This window comes from Ambystoma mexicanum, chromosome 1q (genome assembly GCF_040938575.1).
Source record: "Ambystoma mexicanum isolate Mex_15411 chromosome 1q, UKY_AmexF1_1, whole genome shotgun sequence".
Lineage (NCBI taxonomy): Eukaryota > Metazoa > Chordata > Amphibia > Caudata > Ambystomatidae > Ambystoma > Ambystoma mexicanum.
The window spans coordinates 486,057,015-486,072,021 of record NC_090922.1 but is presented as its reverse complement, the minus strand read 5'-3'; the positions used below and the strand labels follow the sequence as shown (position 1 = coordinate 486,072,021).

The following is a 15,007-nucleotide window of genomic DNA, read 5'->3' as shown; positions in this document are numbered from 1 at the left end:
TTTGATGGAACTTGTTTTATACAAAAGTCACTATGTGTAGATGGAGGAAAATATTGGAGGCTTGCTCTTTTTGTCGCTTTTGTAAAGACACAGATAATCTCGAAACTAAAGAACATCCCGTGGTTCATTGCCCGAGTTTGAGTAGTATGATTTGCACAATATACAGACTTGGCGTTTGATATGTTTTGGGCCTTGTGTTTGCGGGGACACCCTTCCTTTATTGCAATTACAGTTGTTTGCTTTCTTAATTCCTTAGATCTGGCAGCACAGGTCTTCTAGTATAACAATGTACTTTGTCTCTTCTTTCTTAATGATCATGAATTTTATTATCTATGAAATTGAATTTTGTATTTGCACTGATTTATTTTGTGATATTTTTTAAGACATGTTTTATGAATTTTCTGATGATTTTATTGATGCTTATATTGTCTGAATGTTTTTCTTTTTTTTCCTTTTTTGCTAAGGTTGAAAAATGTTCTTTTTTTAACCAATAAACAATATATAAAATAATAATATTCAACTTGCTCTTCCTGCTCTCCTCTTACCACTTCCTCCAGATGTTCATCTTCTTGGCGCTGCTCTATTATTCACACCACCTTCAGATGTTTGCCTTCCTCACCTGCTATCTTATTACTACCACCTCCTTCTCTACCACTGGGCTCCAGCTTCCTCCTTTCTAGACAACTCCTACCACCTTCCTCAAATTCGCCAACTCTATCTGCAAACCCACCACAATCTCCTGCAAACACCCAGAGTGTGGTCTTCCACAGCTTTATGTCCCCTCCCCCGGTCTGGTCTCCCTTTGGGGTTTTTCCCATGTGATCAGATGGTTGAGGCTCTAGGATTGGTGTGTCTTAATTAGCACAGCTGGGTTTATTTATGGCCTGGTAGGCTGGATCATGCCTTCAAATGTGTGGTCTGCCATGCTGGAATTCACTCATGTCTTCGTTATGCGGTCCACAGGGTTTTATGGACTACAGTGTGGTGTTTTCAGCAGAGGCATAAAGTGAAGAACCAGGGTAAGCAGTTTTCTATTTCCAGCATGTGCACCATTAATGGAGCGAGTGCTGCTGGTATTATTGGAGGCAGTTGAGGCTAAACACAACTTCGCTCTGCAAACCGCACACAAGGATCTACTTCTCTCTGAGGGTTACGGATAACTCAGAGCGAAGTTGCATTAATCCATGGGCGGCTTCCCATGGACTATGTGACCGCCTGGTGTGCAACAGCAGTTCTCTGCACACTGCCTGGAATTTTCATATCTTAAAGGGACAACGTCAGTGTTTGTCACTGGTTTTTCTAGCAGATTTAAATCCAAGGTTCTTTACAGATCTAGGGTTGTGTAAATTGATTGGGATTCTCAGTGACTATCCGCTGCCCGCAGCAGGGACTAATTGGGGGTATCCACGGGATCCCTGTATACCTCTTCCAGGCCCATCATCTGCTAGATTGGGGAAACACCCAGCCCCCTTTTTGGTTCCATGTGTTAAAATCCCAGCAAAAATGGCTGTGGTTACAAAATATCGTGGCAACAACGCTGTGGTTTTGCAGCCGCAATCTATGTAAAGGATGCAGGGGACACCCACGCAACCCCTGCTCTCCTTAAATGGTATAATGGAGTACACCTTTACTGGGTCAAACCACAACATTTTTGCCACGATTTGTTTTACAGACCACATTTTTGCCATAATTTTATCATTGCATACCCCCTTTTTGTCTCTGCACTAGAAGTCCAGAAGGCCAATCAGGGAACTTCATCACAGCACCTATCTCACAATACTATGAGAACATCAGGAAAGAAATAAGGGTCTTAAAAAGGAAGGTATATTTGTACAAATAAGATATATGCTGTAAACAAATCAAATTCTCAACAGTAAGGTGCCGTACTGGCTGATCTATTCAAAAATACTGTTTAGATGAAGAGAGTGCTTGCAGTCATGGTTGGACAGTAACGTACCGATTTCTAAAAAGGAGCATTGGCAAACATGTGTTTTGTAAAGCACCTCCAAGACAAAAAGACCTATCCTTTAGATTTGTGATGCCAGACCTATTGGCCTTACCAGTACTTGTTGAGGCAGCAGAGTCTATCGTCAATTGCTATTACTCTAGACATCAATCAGGAGCCAGGGATGGCTAGCTGCATAACAGAGGGTTTGAGCCATTGCAAATTAAAAAGCATAATGTGAAGGACATAAACATCTTAGGAGTGGGGAGGAGTGTGTGAATCAAGACTCATTACTTACAACCCAAGATATAATAAAATCGTCTGTGCCAATGTTTTAAGAGAAACGGTAAAAGATCACCCATGTAGTGAATTATGTGCCACTTTTGTACAAACTTCAAGGCATTAGGTAACTGAATAATATCATAAAGACTGGCTGAAAAGAGGTACAATACAATTTATTTCATGTTTCATTCATTTTTTTGAACATGTACAGAGGATAACTTGTAATGCGGTGAAAATCATTTCCAATACTTCTTATAAGACATACATTTAAGCCATATACATACTTGGATAAACACATAACAAAAGCAGAGGTTTAAAGGCAGCAGTAAAAAAGAGGTGGGGTGGAAAGGAAAGCCAGAAGACGCACATCCTTCACTGAGCGTTTGAAGGAGAAATGGTTCTTAGATGAAGCAACAGGACAGGGAGATGACCTGACACAGAAATAAGAGTAGGAGGTTGAGGTAGGGAATGGACTGATATTCAGGAAAATATCATTGCCGTTGAGGGTTTTGCCACAAGACACTAGTAGTAGACTTTCAGGAGGAGGAATGTCACGGCGCAGAGGAAGAGGCCATACTCGAGGCGGATGGAGCTGTCACTGCAGGTCATTTGGGTTTCTGTTGTTACGCCGAGTGCAGTGCGTATGGTATTTCCAGTAGCACACAGACGTGGAGTTGCGCAGCCACGAACAGCAGTAAAGGACTTTGTTGCACCTACACCAAAAATATGTTATTAATAGCATCACCTGCAATTCGGTTATCTACACATCAGTAAAACAACTATCTGCAACACATCTGATCTAGTTAAATGCATCATCTTTCGTGCAATTATATGCATCACGTTGGATGATCCAATTATGACATTATTTTCAGACTCCACATTGTTATTTGCACAACCCTAGGTTCATTTATGTCCACCCTTTATAGTTCAGTTAACTGCACTCCACATGATCTTGTTATCTGCAACCTACCTGGAATGCGTTAAATGCCATCTGTATAATGCTGTTATTTGACGCATGTCGTCCTGTTATCAGCATCCAACACAACTCAGTTCGCTGCCTTCCATGCCACTGTGTTATGCACACCCAATGCTTCCCTGTTACATACACATTCTTATTTAAGAATTTTCTTGGAGCATGTCAGAGATAAAAAGGTTAGGGATCGTCTGTGGACCATGGTGAAATATGTGCGTAAGGCAGTGTGCGACTATCCCGTGTTGAGGGTTATCTGGGAACTAGGGAGGGAAAACATACCAGATAAATCTCTCTCTATTTGGTCTTCCCTGGTGAGCTCAGTCTGAGGATACTCCTTTGATTTGGATAATTTAGAGACACCCAAGTTACATGAATGGTTGGATGCATGTCTAGAGACGGAGGAGCAGCTTCTTACAAGGGATGGGTTCAAGTCATACGAGAAAGTAAGGGATCAGTTGGGAGTGAAGGACTTTGGGGTTTTCCACTACCTTTGGAGAGAAATTGTTTAGAACATTGGCAACAAAAATGGAGGAGGTTTTGAACAAGCCTCAATCTAGGAAGAAAATATTCTCCAAACAATGGCAATTACAGAGTCCAGAGGATGTGACAGGCCTTGCTTAGAGCGGGAAGACTATTGATGGCACAGAAGTGGATAGCTCCCTCCCTCTCGCTAATTGAGAGTGGCTGCAAAACATGTGGGGCATCTTCATGTTGGAGAAACTATCCCACATGGCACAGAAAGAAGTGCGTTATTCACTTAGGAATCATGAGCTTTTCAAGAGGAGCACTAAACTTGCCAAGAATCATTTCAAGTGGCATGAAGGATGGCATATATTTTCATAGATTAGACTAAGAACTGATATGGGGAACATGGTGAGCTGAGAGTAAGTAGAGGAATAAGAATGAAGACCCTAGCCTGCACTAGAGTGGAACTGGGTTGAAGGACCCCAGGGAAAAGTACTGAGCAAACTACAGGGCATGAAGGTCGGACTGGGGCATATTGTCTTGGGCTCCAATTAAAAACTGATACTCAGTTGCAAATGGCAATTCATTCCTTTTGTGACAGACTAAATAGTACACAAGGTGGAGTTTTTTGACAAAATGTGATGCAAATTGTGCAATTTAAAGAATATGTATTCAGCAACAATAGTCAAAACCACTACCCGTATAGTGAATAAACTCATCAAACTGTCCCACATTGGCCAAAAAAGTGGGCCACTTTGACAAAAATAAACCTGGCCCACTCTAGCATTTTGAGTTTTGGGTTCGGGTAATTGCCCAATTCGCCAGTCTGAGCCTGAAGGGCGTGTAAAAAGGAGAGGAGTAATGAGCAGGATTTCTAGAAGGTTTACTAACTATGTCATGTCTGTGTCGAGTCACCTTCTGTGTTTTATCGTCGTAGATGGAATTGTAGACTTTGCAGCAGATGAATGTACAAATGAAATGTTTTGATATGAAATGGCCCAATCCGAGTTACAGTTTTGACTATAGTGTTTTATAAGATAAATTATAACTGCATCCACAAAATGTGTTATATTACCCATGTATAAAACCAATAAAACTATATGGGAAAAAATAAAATGTCAAACACATTCTTATTCGCAGTTGAACAATTATGTTGCACCTGTCACTGGATCCGGAAGGCTTCCCCTGGGTTTTAAGCATTTGTATTTGTAACCTTCCCATTCCCGCTAGATTTGGCATTTTTTCTAAGTCTAATAGGAAGGGCTACAGAAATAAAACGAAAAAAGGCAAAGCACCACGGGAACCTTAAAATAATTTGAGAAGAAGTGATAATGAACACATACTTCCAACCTCTACAAGTTGTAAGAATCCTGCAAGGAAGGGATGTTATGACAGGATTTTGAGCCATTTTCCACACTACATGTCTGCCGTCATTCTTTGCTGGAAAGAATGGTTGCTGTAGCTGGGACTCTTTCCATGAAATAATTACAGCAGAAACATCCAATATGAAAGGGGGTAATGCTTGTCTTGAATTGATATGCATGTGCTCACGGCATTTGAGCCAAGCCATGAGTTTGGAGTGGCCGTTATTTTTGGTAGACAAATGGCATAAAAAGGGCCACCTCGGAGCCAAAACGTATATAATATCCATACTTTGTGCTATTGTGTTACTCAAATGCATGCTGATCAGCAAATATCATGGCCGAACACAGAAAAACATTCAACCAGTTAACTATTATTGAAAGGTTATTCCACACATTAAGACAACCTTGTTAAGCTATGCTTAAATAAGTTACATTATGCTATGAAATAAAATATCATGCAACAGACACCCCAGGTTTACCTGTTACTTTCACTCGCCGGTAGGCACATTTTCTCTCCATCCCAGTACAGTCAATCTTGTCTCCGGAGTAACAGTTAATGGAGATAACTGAAAGGCAGCTTCTGCACGTCACTCCATTCCGTTCTTTAGTTACTATTGGTACTGAACAAAAAAAGGAAACCGTAGTAAACAAACCGTGTCCGGTCCGGAGCTGAACATCACAACTAATTGCATACCGACAGCAACAGATCTTCTGATTACACACTGAAATATATGGTGAGAATAACAAATCGTGTGCAACAAGATTGTGGGACACATTTGGTTTCCTTGTCCGAGCTCGAGACAGTAAATGGTGACTAAAATCCCAAACCCCGATTGTATACTTGTCAATTGCTGCCTAGATGCAGTACACATGGAGAGGGAGTCGGCGGAGAACGGAAAACAATTCAAAATAATAACACGTTTTTTTTAAAGCGTGTTATACTACCGTTTTTGTGTTTCATAGCTTTCTAAATAGAAGGTGCTACAATTAGTGAACATGATATTTCATTTCTCGACTTCCTAAAATGCAATGGGCCTCATTACGACCCAGGCGGTAAGTTACCGCCTGGGCCGTGACATTACCACCATGGCGTAAACTACGTTTACGCCATGGTGGTTGGCGGACTTACCGCCCCATTCCGACCTTGGCGGGGCGGTAAGTCCCCAATCCCCATTTACCCTTCCCCATTCCCATTTTTGCCCCATAGGGTATAATGGGAGTGGGGAAGGCGTTAATTACGCCACCGTAAATTACGGTGGCGTAATTAACTCCATGGTCCCTTAGCGCCATGGATTTTAACACCTGCTAAAAGCAGGTGTTAAAAGCGCCATGGCGCTAAGGGACCTCGTACTCAGGCGGTAAGGGTCGGCGCTGTTAACGCTGCCGTTAACCCCTTACCGCCTGGGTCGTAATGAGGCCCAATGACATAGTTGGTTCTCCTGGCAGGGCCTATTCTACAGCAAGACGATTCTAGGTAAGTAGTAGTATATGGGGCCCCCTTTTTTGCAATTTTACATTTTTGACAGGTGGGAACGCCCCCTTGGTATCCTTAGTCCCGCCCTCCTATGATATGTGATTGATATACACTTGACATACATTTAATATAAAATTGATATCAAAGATATCTATTTTATATCAAATGTATATTTCTTGATATAAAGTGTTTTAGTAGTTTGATATATAATTTATATCAGTTTGATATAAAGTGAATATATGATTTATATAAAAATGTGTCTGGCAGCGAGTGTGTGCGCTGCTGCCTGTTGGAGGGCGAAGTGAGTTGTGAAGAGAGAGATTGAGAATGTTAAGATTTTGTCGTGGTGGCGTATTGACGCGGGAGTGGGTTTGGTTTTTAGGTATATAGCTGACTCCATGATTTTATAATATTTTTTATATAGATTTAATATAATTCCTGGCGCAGTTGCTGATGTCATAATTTTATAACAGATGTTATATAAAGTTGGAGTATATTTGATAAGAGAGGGATTCGTTTTGGAAGTTGATGTGTGATGCTGGGTGGCATTGGAGGGACAGGGCCTCCGTATCCTTGTCCTTTGTTGCTTTATCATGTATGTTCGGTCTTGTTTTCCACGCAGGAGTTCACGTGGGACTCCTGGCGGTGTGGCTCTTCCTGTATTTGGTTTGGTGAACAGACCCTTGGGATACCCTTATGGCACCCATGGGTGGGAGTACGACCCTGTACTCCCAGTGTTTGTGTTTGGGCACCTGTGTGTGGCCCACAGAGCAGGGTACGGGCTGGTGGCAGCTCCGTGCTGAATTGACAGGTGCTCTGGGCAAGTGTGTTGCCAGGTCTAGAAAAGATCCGGGGCTAAGCTAATGTCGGGACTGGCGGGACTCGGGGCTAGGTATCATTTTGGTTGTAGCACCTGAGCTTCTATCTGGGGCTGCAACTAAAAGACCTGGGACTATAGCCCCCTTATTCTCCCCCTAGCAACGCCTCTGGCTCTGGGTGTCCTCCATTTTGGGATGCCCAGCCCCTGTCATTGGAACCAGTTAATTCCAAATAGGAAACAAGATGGCCCCTGTGGCCTCTTGCTTTCTATCGCCTGTTACCTTACTTTCCCCGAAGTCCCGGGAAGCCCTAACTCTGTCCCTTCCCCCTGACTGGCTGTTGGGTGGAAGTTCCATATATGGTCTTGTGGGCAAGTCCAGGCCAAACTGGCTGGAGCCTTCCCAATGATTATATGTTGTGGGTACGCCCGTGGGGTGGGACCTGGGTGAATGGAGTGTGTGATGAATACACATTGTTATGGGTGTCTAGTATCCGGTGTTTGACACAATGACTGAGACAGCCCTGCCCGAAACTGGTATGAATGCAGTGTGTAGTGCTGAATGGCAGAGTTCTTGTCCGAATCCACATTCACATTCTGGGTTATGAGTGTCTGGATGGAGAAGAATGGCCTCAATGCACTGTGCGCCTGATTGGTTGCCTGACTGCCTGAATGCCCTTCTGAGTGAATGGGAGATGAACAGTATATCTGGGGGCCTCACACTGCTAGAAATCGTTCAGAAGCTGAAGTAGAAACTGACATTGAAACTGACGCCGTTCAGAAGCTGAAGTTGAAACTGATGCTTAACTTTGAAGCCCACTGGAAGAAGAAGAACTGCTGCTGCTGTCCTTCGCTAATCTGAAAGCTTCTGTGCCTTTAAGGAACTGATCCAAGAGAGGACCTGGAGAGGATATCTCTCTTCGAGCTACGAGGGACCATCGCGCACCAGCTGATCTTTGCCAAAGCTCACTGGTAGACAGACATACGAAAGGCTGCCGACCGGAGACGGTGACTGCCGAGGAGAACAAAGAGAAGCACCAGACAGCTGTCCACCGTCGACGGCCGCTGTCGCCGACCAGAGCCGCAGTACTCCCTTTGCCTAAGAACATTTGATCCAAGGACTCCCTTGCTCATCCTCGTCGACCGCTTTCGTCCTGCCGGAGAAAGTCAAGGCCGCCAACGACCGAGGAGAATCCACCGGTGGGATTCCCGCCACCCGAAGACCGCAGAGATGCTGATGACTCAATGTCCTTGCTGGGCCAAAGTTCTTCATTGACTCCTTGCGGCAACAAACTCTTGTCGTCGAGGTGCACCGCACGCCTCAGCTTGCAGGACCTTTTACGACCGATCGTCAATGAGCACCGCAAGAACCGAAACTGCTACCGCTACGACAGTGTACAGCCTTTTCTTCACCGAATCTCGGCGACCCGTGGCTCCTGCCTTAAAGGTAGTGCACTCAAGAAGCGCCCATCAACGACTGACTGAAGAACTCTACGAAACCAGGTACTTTGGGGCCGTTGAACCTTTTAGAGGGACTCAAGACTATATTGAGCATAATTGGACTGGGCTTGTCAAATATGCTTTATTTACAGGTTGCCCAGCTGGGGGGATCCACCCACAGAACCGTCTCATTGTAGTGAGATAGACTGTTCTGCCATTGCTTGATTTAACTTGTATTCTTTCTGTGGTCAATCGTTGATTCATCTTACCATATGATTCGTATGCTATTTTGGGCTGTCAGCCATGGTCGCATTTTAAAGTAATCGATAGAAAGAGTGGTACCACATAGACCTGTACATATTTGCTTTATACTATTACCAGAGTACAAAGTGTGTTATTGTGATTGTGTATATAGCGTTGAACCTTATTTATATAAAGACTGTTTTCACTAACATAGTGTGTGGACATTCATTTGTGGGTGCTTGGGGACTAAGCTTAAAAACCAGCCGGCATCACCTCCTGAGAGCTAAGCCTTGATTGCTCGCCCACGTTTTACCACTTAGAGAATCTTGGCTGGGGCGCTTTGTGCGGGCTGGTTCTTACGTACAGTGTAGTCTCCAAGCACCCACAAAGGAATGTCGACACACTATGCTAGTGAAAACACAGCTCTTTATATATATATATATAAGGTTCACGTTATATACACAATCACAATAACACACGTTGTGCTCTGGCAATTCTAAAATGGTAAATATATACAGTTCTAGGTGGTACCACTATTACTCTGATTCCATTAAAATGCATCAACTGTACTCAGTTCAAATAGCATACGAATCAACACAGCAAAATTATATCAACCATAGACTTAGGAGGAAGACAAGTTGGTTAGACAATTGGCAGAATACTGGCCCGATACCTAGACACAGTTCTGTATGAGGAGACTCCCCACCTGGGCAACCTGTAAATGAAGATGCACTACAAGCCCAGTCCATATATTGGCCCTCATTACAAGTCAGGCGTTAAGGGTTTAACGGCGCCGTCGGGAATGGGGAAGGGGCCATGGTGAATGGGGATTTACTGCCCCCCCAACCTTGGAATGGGGCGGTAAATCCACCATCCACCATGGCTGAATCCGGCATGGACCATGGTGCTAATAGCACCATGGTCCTACGCCAGGGTTGTAATGAGGCCCATTGTGTATTAGAGTCTAATCTCCTTCTATAAAAGTTCTACTGCCCCAAAGTACCTGGTTTCGTAGAGTTCTTCGGTGAGTCATCGACCGGCCTTACTTGAGTGCACTCCCTTTAAGGCAGGAGCTGCGGGTCGTCGAGATTCCATGAAGAAAGAAGCAAACATAGTTGTAGAGCGAGCAGCTTCGATCTTTGCGATACTCGTTGATGAGAGCTCATGAAGGTCCTGTGAAGAAGATGCGTGCAGTGCACCTCGACGACGAGTGTTCGTTGCCGGAAAGAGTCAATTCAGAACCTTGGCCCAGCAAGGGCATTGGGTCGCCGGCGTCTGGCGTTGGCGAAAGGGACGTGACCACAGCTGGCTTCAGTAGCTTCGTCGGCGTCAGTGAGGTCTTCGGGTGGAGGGAAACCCACAGCGGATTCTCCTCGGTCGTCAGCGGCCTTGACTTTTTCCGGGAGGACGAAAGCGGTCGACAAGGGTGAACAAGGGAGTCCTTGGATCAAATGTTCTAAGGCAAAGGAGCACTGCGGCTCCGGTCTGCGATGGTGGTCGGCGACGGTGGACAGCTGTCCGGTGCTTCTCTTCGTTCTCCTCGGCGGTCACCTTCTCCGGTCGGCAGCCTTTCATAGGTCTGTCTAGCAGGGAGTTTTCCCAAAGATCAGCTGGTGCACGATGGTCCCTCGTAGCTCGGGAAGAGGTCTCCTATCCAGGTCCTCTCTTGGATCAGTTCCTTGAAGGCACAGCAGCTTTCAGATTATCGAAGGACAGCAGCTGCAGTTCTTCTTCTTCCAGTGGGCTTCAAAGTTAAGCATCAGTTTCAACTTCAGCTTCTGAACAATTTCCAGCAGTGAGAGGCCCGCAGATATACTGTTGATCTCCCATTCATTCTGCTGGGTCACACTCAGCCAACCAATCACTCAGAAGGTCATTCAAGCAGTCAGGCAACCAATCAGGCGCACGGTGCATACTCACAACACAGAATGTGGATTTGGACAAGCACTCTGCCATTCAGCACTACACACTGCATTCATACCAGTTTTGGGCAGGGCTGTCTCAGTCATTGTGTCAAACACGAGATACTAGAGCCAAGAACTATAAGCTCGAAACCATCAAATCTAAAAGTGAAGTCTACAATCATAGGATCTTAAAATCTTAAATGCCCTATCTAATACCAGAGACCTATTCACAATTCTCACGGAATTGGAATCCCCAGCTCCCACGACCGATCAAACGATTAAAGATGCACAATGGTGCCCTAATATTCAGAATGCCCTTGCGGATAAAATTTCAATCTTACAATCCAAAGTTGAACTAAAAAAATCAAAACTCATTCTCAACCCAACCTTACCATCTACAGACCCTCCAAAAGACCCTCCAACAGATACCCCTAAAGTTACTAAATTCTCTTTTACTACACTTACTACGTTAGACACAATAAATATCATCAAAAGTTTAAAACCTTCCAGATGCAAAGGAGATACGTGTCCTGCAAACTTGGTAAAATATTGTGCGTCGGAATTTGCACCATTTTTCACTAACCTCATTAATAATTCATTTGCCTCCAATACAGTCCCTAACGACTTAAAAACAGCACGAGTTCTACCCCTGCTCAAAAAACCATCCTTAGGCCCTGATATTCCAACTAATTATCGACCTATCACAACTGTCCCCTTCCTGCTTAAAATTCTAGATCGTGCAGCTTACCTGCAAATCCAAAAATACCTCGAGGACAATCACCTCCTAGGCTTAAAACAATCTGGTTTTAGACCAGGTCATGGAATGGAAACAGCCTTGCTGGATTTGAAGATGCAAATGTGTCACTGCAAGGATAATGGAGAACTGTGCATCCTCCTATTACTAGATCTCTCTGCTGCGTTTGATTTAGTAAATCACGACATCCTATGCCATAATTTGGATACCGCAGCCCAATTCTCATTAGACTACATTCACTGGATCAGATCATTTTTATCTAACAGGACCATGAGAGTCTTTTCAGACTCTGCAGCAGCCTAGCCGGTCCCGGTAACCTGTGGGGTACAACAAGGTTCTTGTGTTTCACCCACCCTCTATAATGCATTTACAAAACTCTTATTTGACAAACTTGACAATATGGGTATCTCGTAAACTAACTATGCTGACGATACCCAGATCCTCATACCAATTACCGGAAGTTACGACACTGATTCTAAAAATCTAAACAAAATATACCTTGCAATTCAAGCCTGGATGGCAAGCAATGAATTATGCCTTAATGATGATAAGACGGAGCTTATCATAATCGGCAATAAAATGTAACTCAATAATCTCCCTCAACACTACAAATCGTTCATCATCGATGGCAATACTATCCCAGTAGCCAGCGAAATAAAAACCCTTGGAGTCTATATTAATTCCGAGCTTACGTTAAGAATCAATGATGTGGTCTCTTCAGCTACGTACACAGCCAAACTGTTAAGAGCTAGCCGCCACTTTCTTTCTCCTGAAAATACTATCAGATTGGCAAGAGCAATGTTACTGTCCAGGATTGATTATTGTACTTTTCTCTTTGCCAGAACTAGTACTTGAAACATCAAAAAGTTAAAAATACTACAAAACAATGCCATAAGAGCTGCCTTAAATATCCCAAGACATGAGGAACAAGTTAATTACCTGTAACCGTTGTTCTCCAGCATGGGTCTGGCATGGATTCACATGCTCATGAATATTCCCCGTCGTCAGGCTGGGAATCCTCGGTAAAGAAAAAAATCAGTTTCAGTTTTGTTTGTGAACTGTCTTTCTCCTAATAACCAATCACTTGTCTCTGGGTTATACTGCCCCCAGCCAATGACTGCCCTCTACCTAAGCGCCTCCTCTGGCAGCCATCTTCAGATTTGGTAACACTTAAAGTGGTAGTAGAGCCAAGAGAAGAGCCGCAGAGGGGTAGGCGGGAGGGTTCGCATGTGAATCCATGCCAGACCCAAGCCGGAGAACAACAGTTACAGGTAATTAACTTGTTCCTTCTCCAGCATGGGGTCTAGCATGGATTCACATGCTCATGAATAAAGAATACATAAAAGCACATGCACAACCACGGGAGGTGGCAAGGCTCAACATTAAGCATTTCAACATCTCAACATTAAGCATCTCTTACCTCCTGACCAGGCTCACCTTCAAGCGAACAGGTTGCGCAGCACTGCTTGGCCGACTCTGGACTCCTCCATGGAATCGCGGTCGATGCAGTAGAATCTTGTGAAGGTGTGCGTTAACCTCCACGTAGCAGCCCTGCAGATGTCCAGCAGGGGCACACCAGACAGGAACGCCGTAGTTGCAGCGATCAATCTGATCGAATGGGCTCTCGGACGGCCAGGCAACGGTCGGTTTGCCAACTGATTACAATGGGTGATGCAGCCGGAGAGCCATCTGGAAATGGAAGCCTTGGAGAGAGCTTTCCCTTGGTTCACAGGGCCAAAGTTCACAAACAGCTGTGATGTCTTCCGAAAACTCTTTGTGTGGTCCACGTAGAACTTGAGCGCTCTAGCCACATCCAGCAAGTGCAAAGTCCTCTCAGCCGGTGACGAAGGCGACGGGAAGAAAACAGGTAACACCAAGGGCTTGTTGAGATGGAAGTCGGACGGCACCTTGGGCATGAAGGAGGGGTGCGTCCTCAGCATGACCCTCGTTTTGTGGAATGGCAAGTACAGAGGCTTACAGGAGAGGGCCTGGATCTCTCCCAATCGTCGTACGGAGGTGATGGCCACAAGAAACGCCATTTTCCATGACAGAAATTTCAGAGGCGCCAAATGCAGAGGCTCGAACGGAGGACCCATGAGCCTAGTCAGCACCACATTGAGCTCCCACCCCGGGGCCGGAGCCTTCACCCATGGGAACGAGCGGAAAAGTCCTTTCATGAACTCCTTAACCAGGCGATGCGACCACAGCGATAACCGCCCCAGAGTTCTGGTATAGCGGGAGATGGCCGCCAGATGAATTTTGATGGAGGCGTACACCAGCCCCGCCTTGGCCAGCGACAGCAAGTATGGCAGCACTTGAGGGGCCGTAATCCATAGAGGGTTTACCTTCTGTGCACGGCATCAGACAGTGAACCTCTTCCATTTATGTCCGTAGCACTTAAGAGTCGAAGAAGCCCTGGCCTTAGCAAGCACCTCCTTGTAGTCCACCGGGATCTCGTACCCTCCTAACCCTACTGCTGCAGGAGACAGGCCTGCAGGTTCAGCGATCCTGGGTCGTGGTGCAGGATCCTGGGTCGCCTCCTTCCCTGGCGACTAGATCTGCGTCCACCGGAAGCTTGACTGGAGGGGACGCTGACATGTCCAGAAGGTCCAGGTACCATATCTGCCTCGGCCACGTCGATGCGACGAGGATCATCCTGCACCGGGATCATCTGAGTTGACTGATGAGTCCCAGAAGCAGCGTCAACAGTGGAAACGCATAGAGGAACATGCCTTTCCAGGGGAAGGAGAATGTATCCCCTCATGCTCCCCGGCTAGGGAAACCTGCTGGCGAACCTCCGGCACTTGGTGTTTGTCGCTGTCGCAAACAGATCGATCTGGGGATTGCCCCATCATCGAAATAGTAGGTCCACCTGATCCTGCCGAAGCTCCCACTCATGGCAAGGGCTCTTCATTCCTGCCAGATGAAATGGTACCAGGAACATCCTCTGGGCGATGGCCCAGTGCCATATGTCCTGCGCTTCCTTGGAGAGGGCTGGGGATCTGGTGTCCCCCTGCTTCCAAATGTAGAACATTGTGGTGGTGTTGTCGGTGAAATCCTGCACCACCTTGTCCTTGAGGGACGGGAGGAATGATTTGAGGGCCCAAAACATGGCTTGGAGCTCCAGGACGCTGATGTGCAACGACTTCTCCTCCGGGAGCCAAAGGCCTCTTGCGTGGAGATTTCCGGTATGCGCGCCCCATCCGTCCTAGGAGTTGTCCGTCGTCACCATTTCCTGATGTGCCAGGGTCTGAAAGTCCTAGCCGGGCGCCAAATGCGCGCGGACGCCCCACCACCGAATCGCTCGGCGGTATGTATCATTGAGGGCGATCTTGTCCTCGAAGCT

General features: G+C 45.6%; 1 protein-coding gene across 3 annotated transcripts in view; it reads right to left on the bottom strand.

Moving 5' to 3' along the window:
• Positions 1–2,379: 2,379 nt before the first annotated feature.
• LOC138529247 (phospholipase A2 inhibitor and Ly6/PLAUR domain-containing protein-like) overlaps positions 2,380–15,007 on the bottom strand; it is a 1,133,868-nt gene continuing 1,121,240 nt past the window's right edge. For all 3 annotated transcript variants that reach the window (XR_011284606.1, XR_011284600.1, XM_069640822.1), the window contains 2 exons: positions 5,509–5,649; positions 2,380–2,940 (listed from right to left, as the gene is read on the bottom strand). Coding sequence is in view for 1 of the 3 variants with exons in the window: in XM_069640822.1 (XP_069496923.1) it covers positions 2,750–2,940; positions 5,509–5,649 (332 nt within the window). In the remaining 2 variants the exon portion in view is untranslated. The remainder of the gene's footprint in view (positions 2,941–5,508; positions 5,650–15,007) is intronic.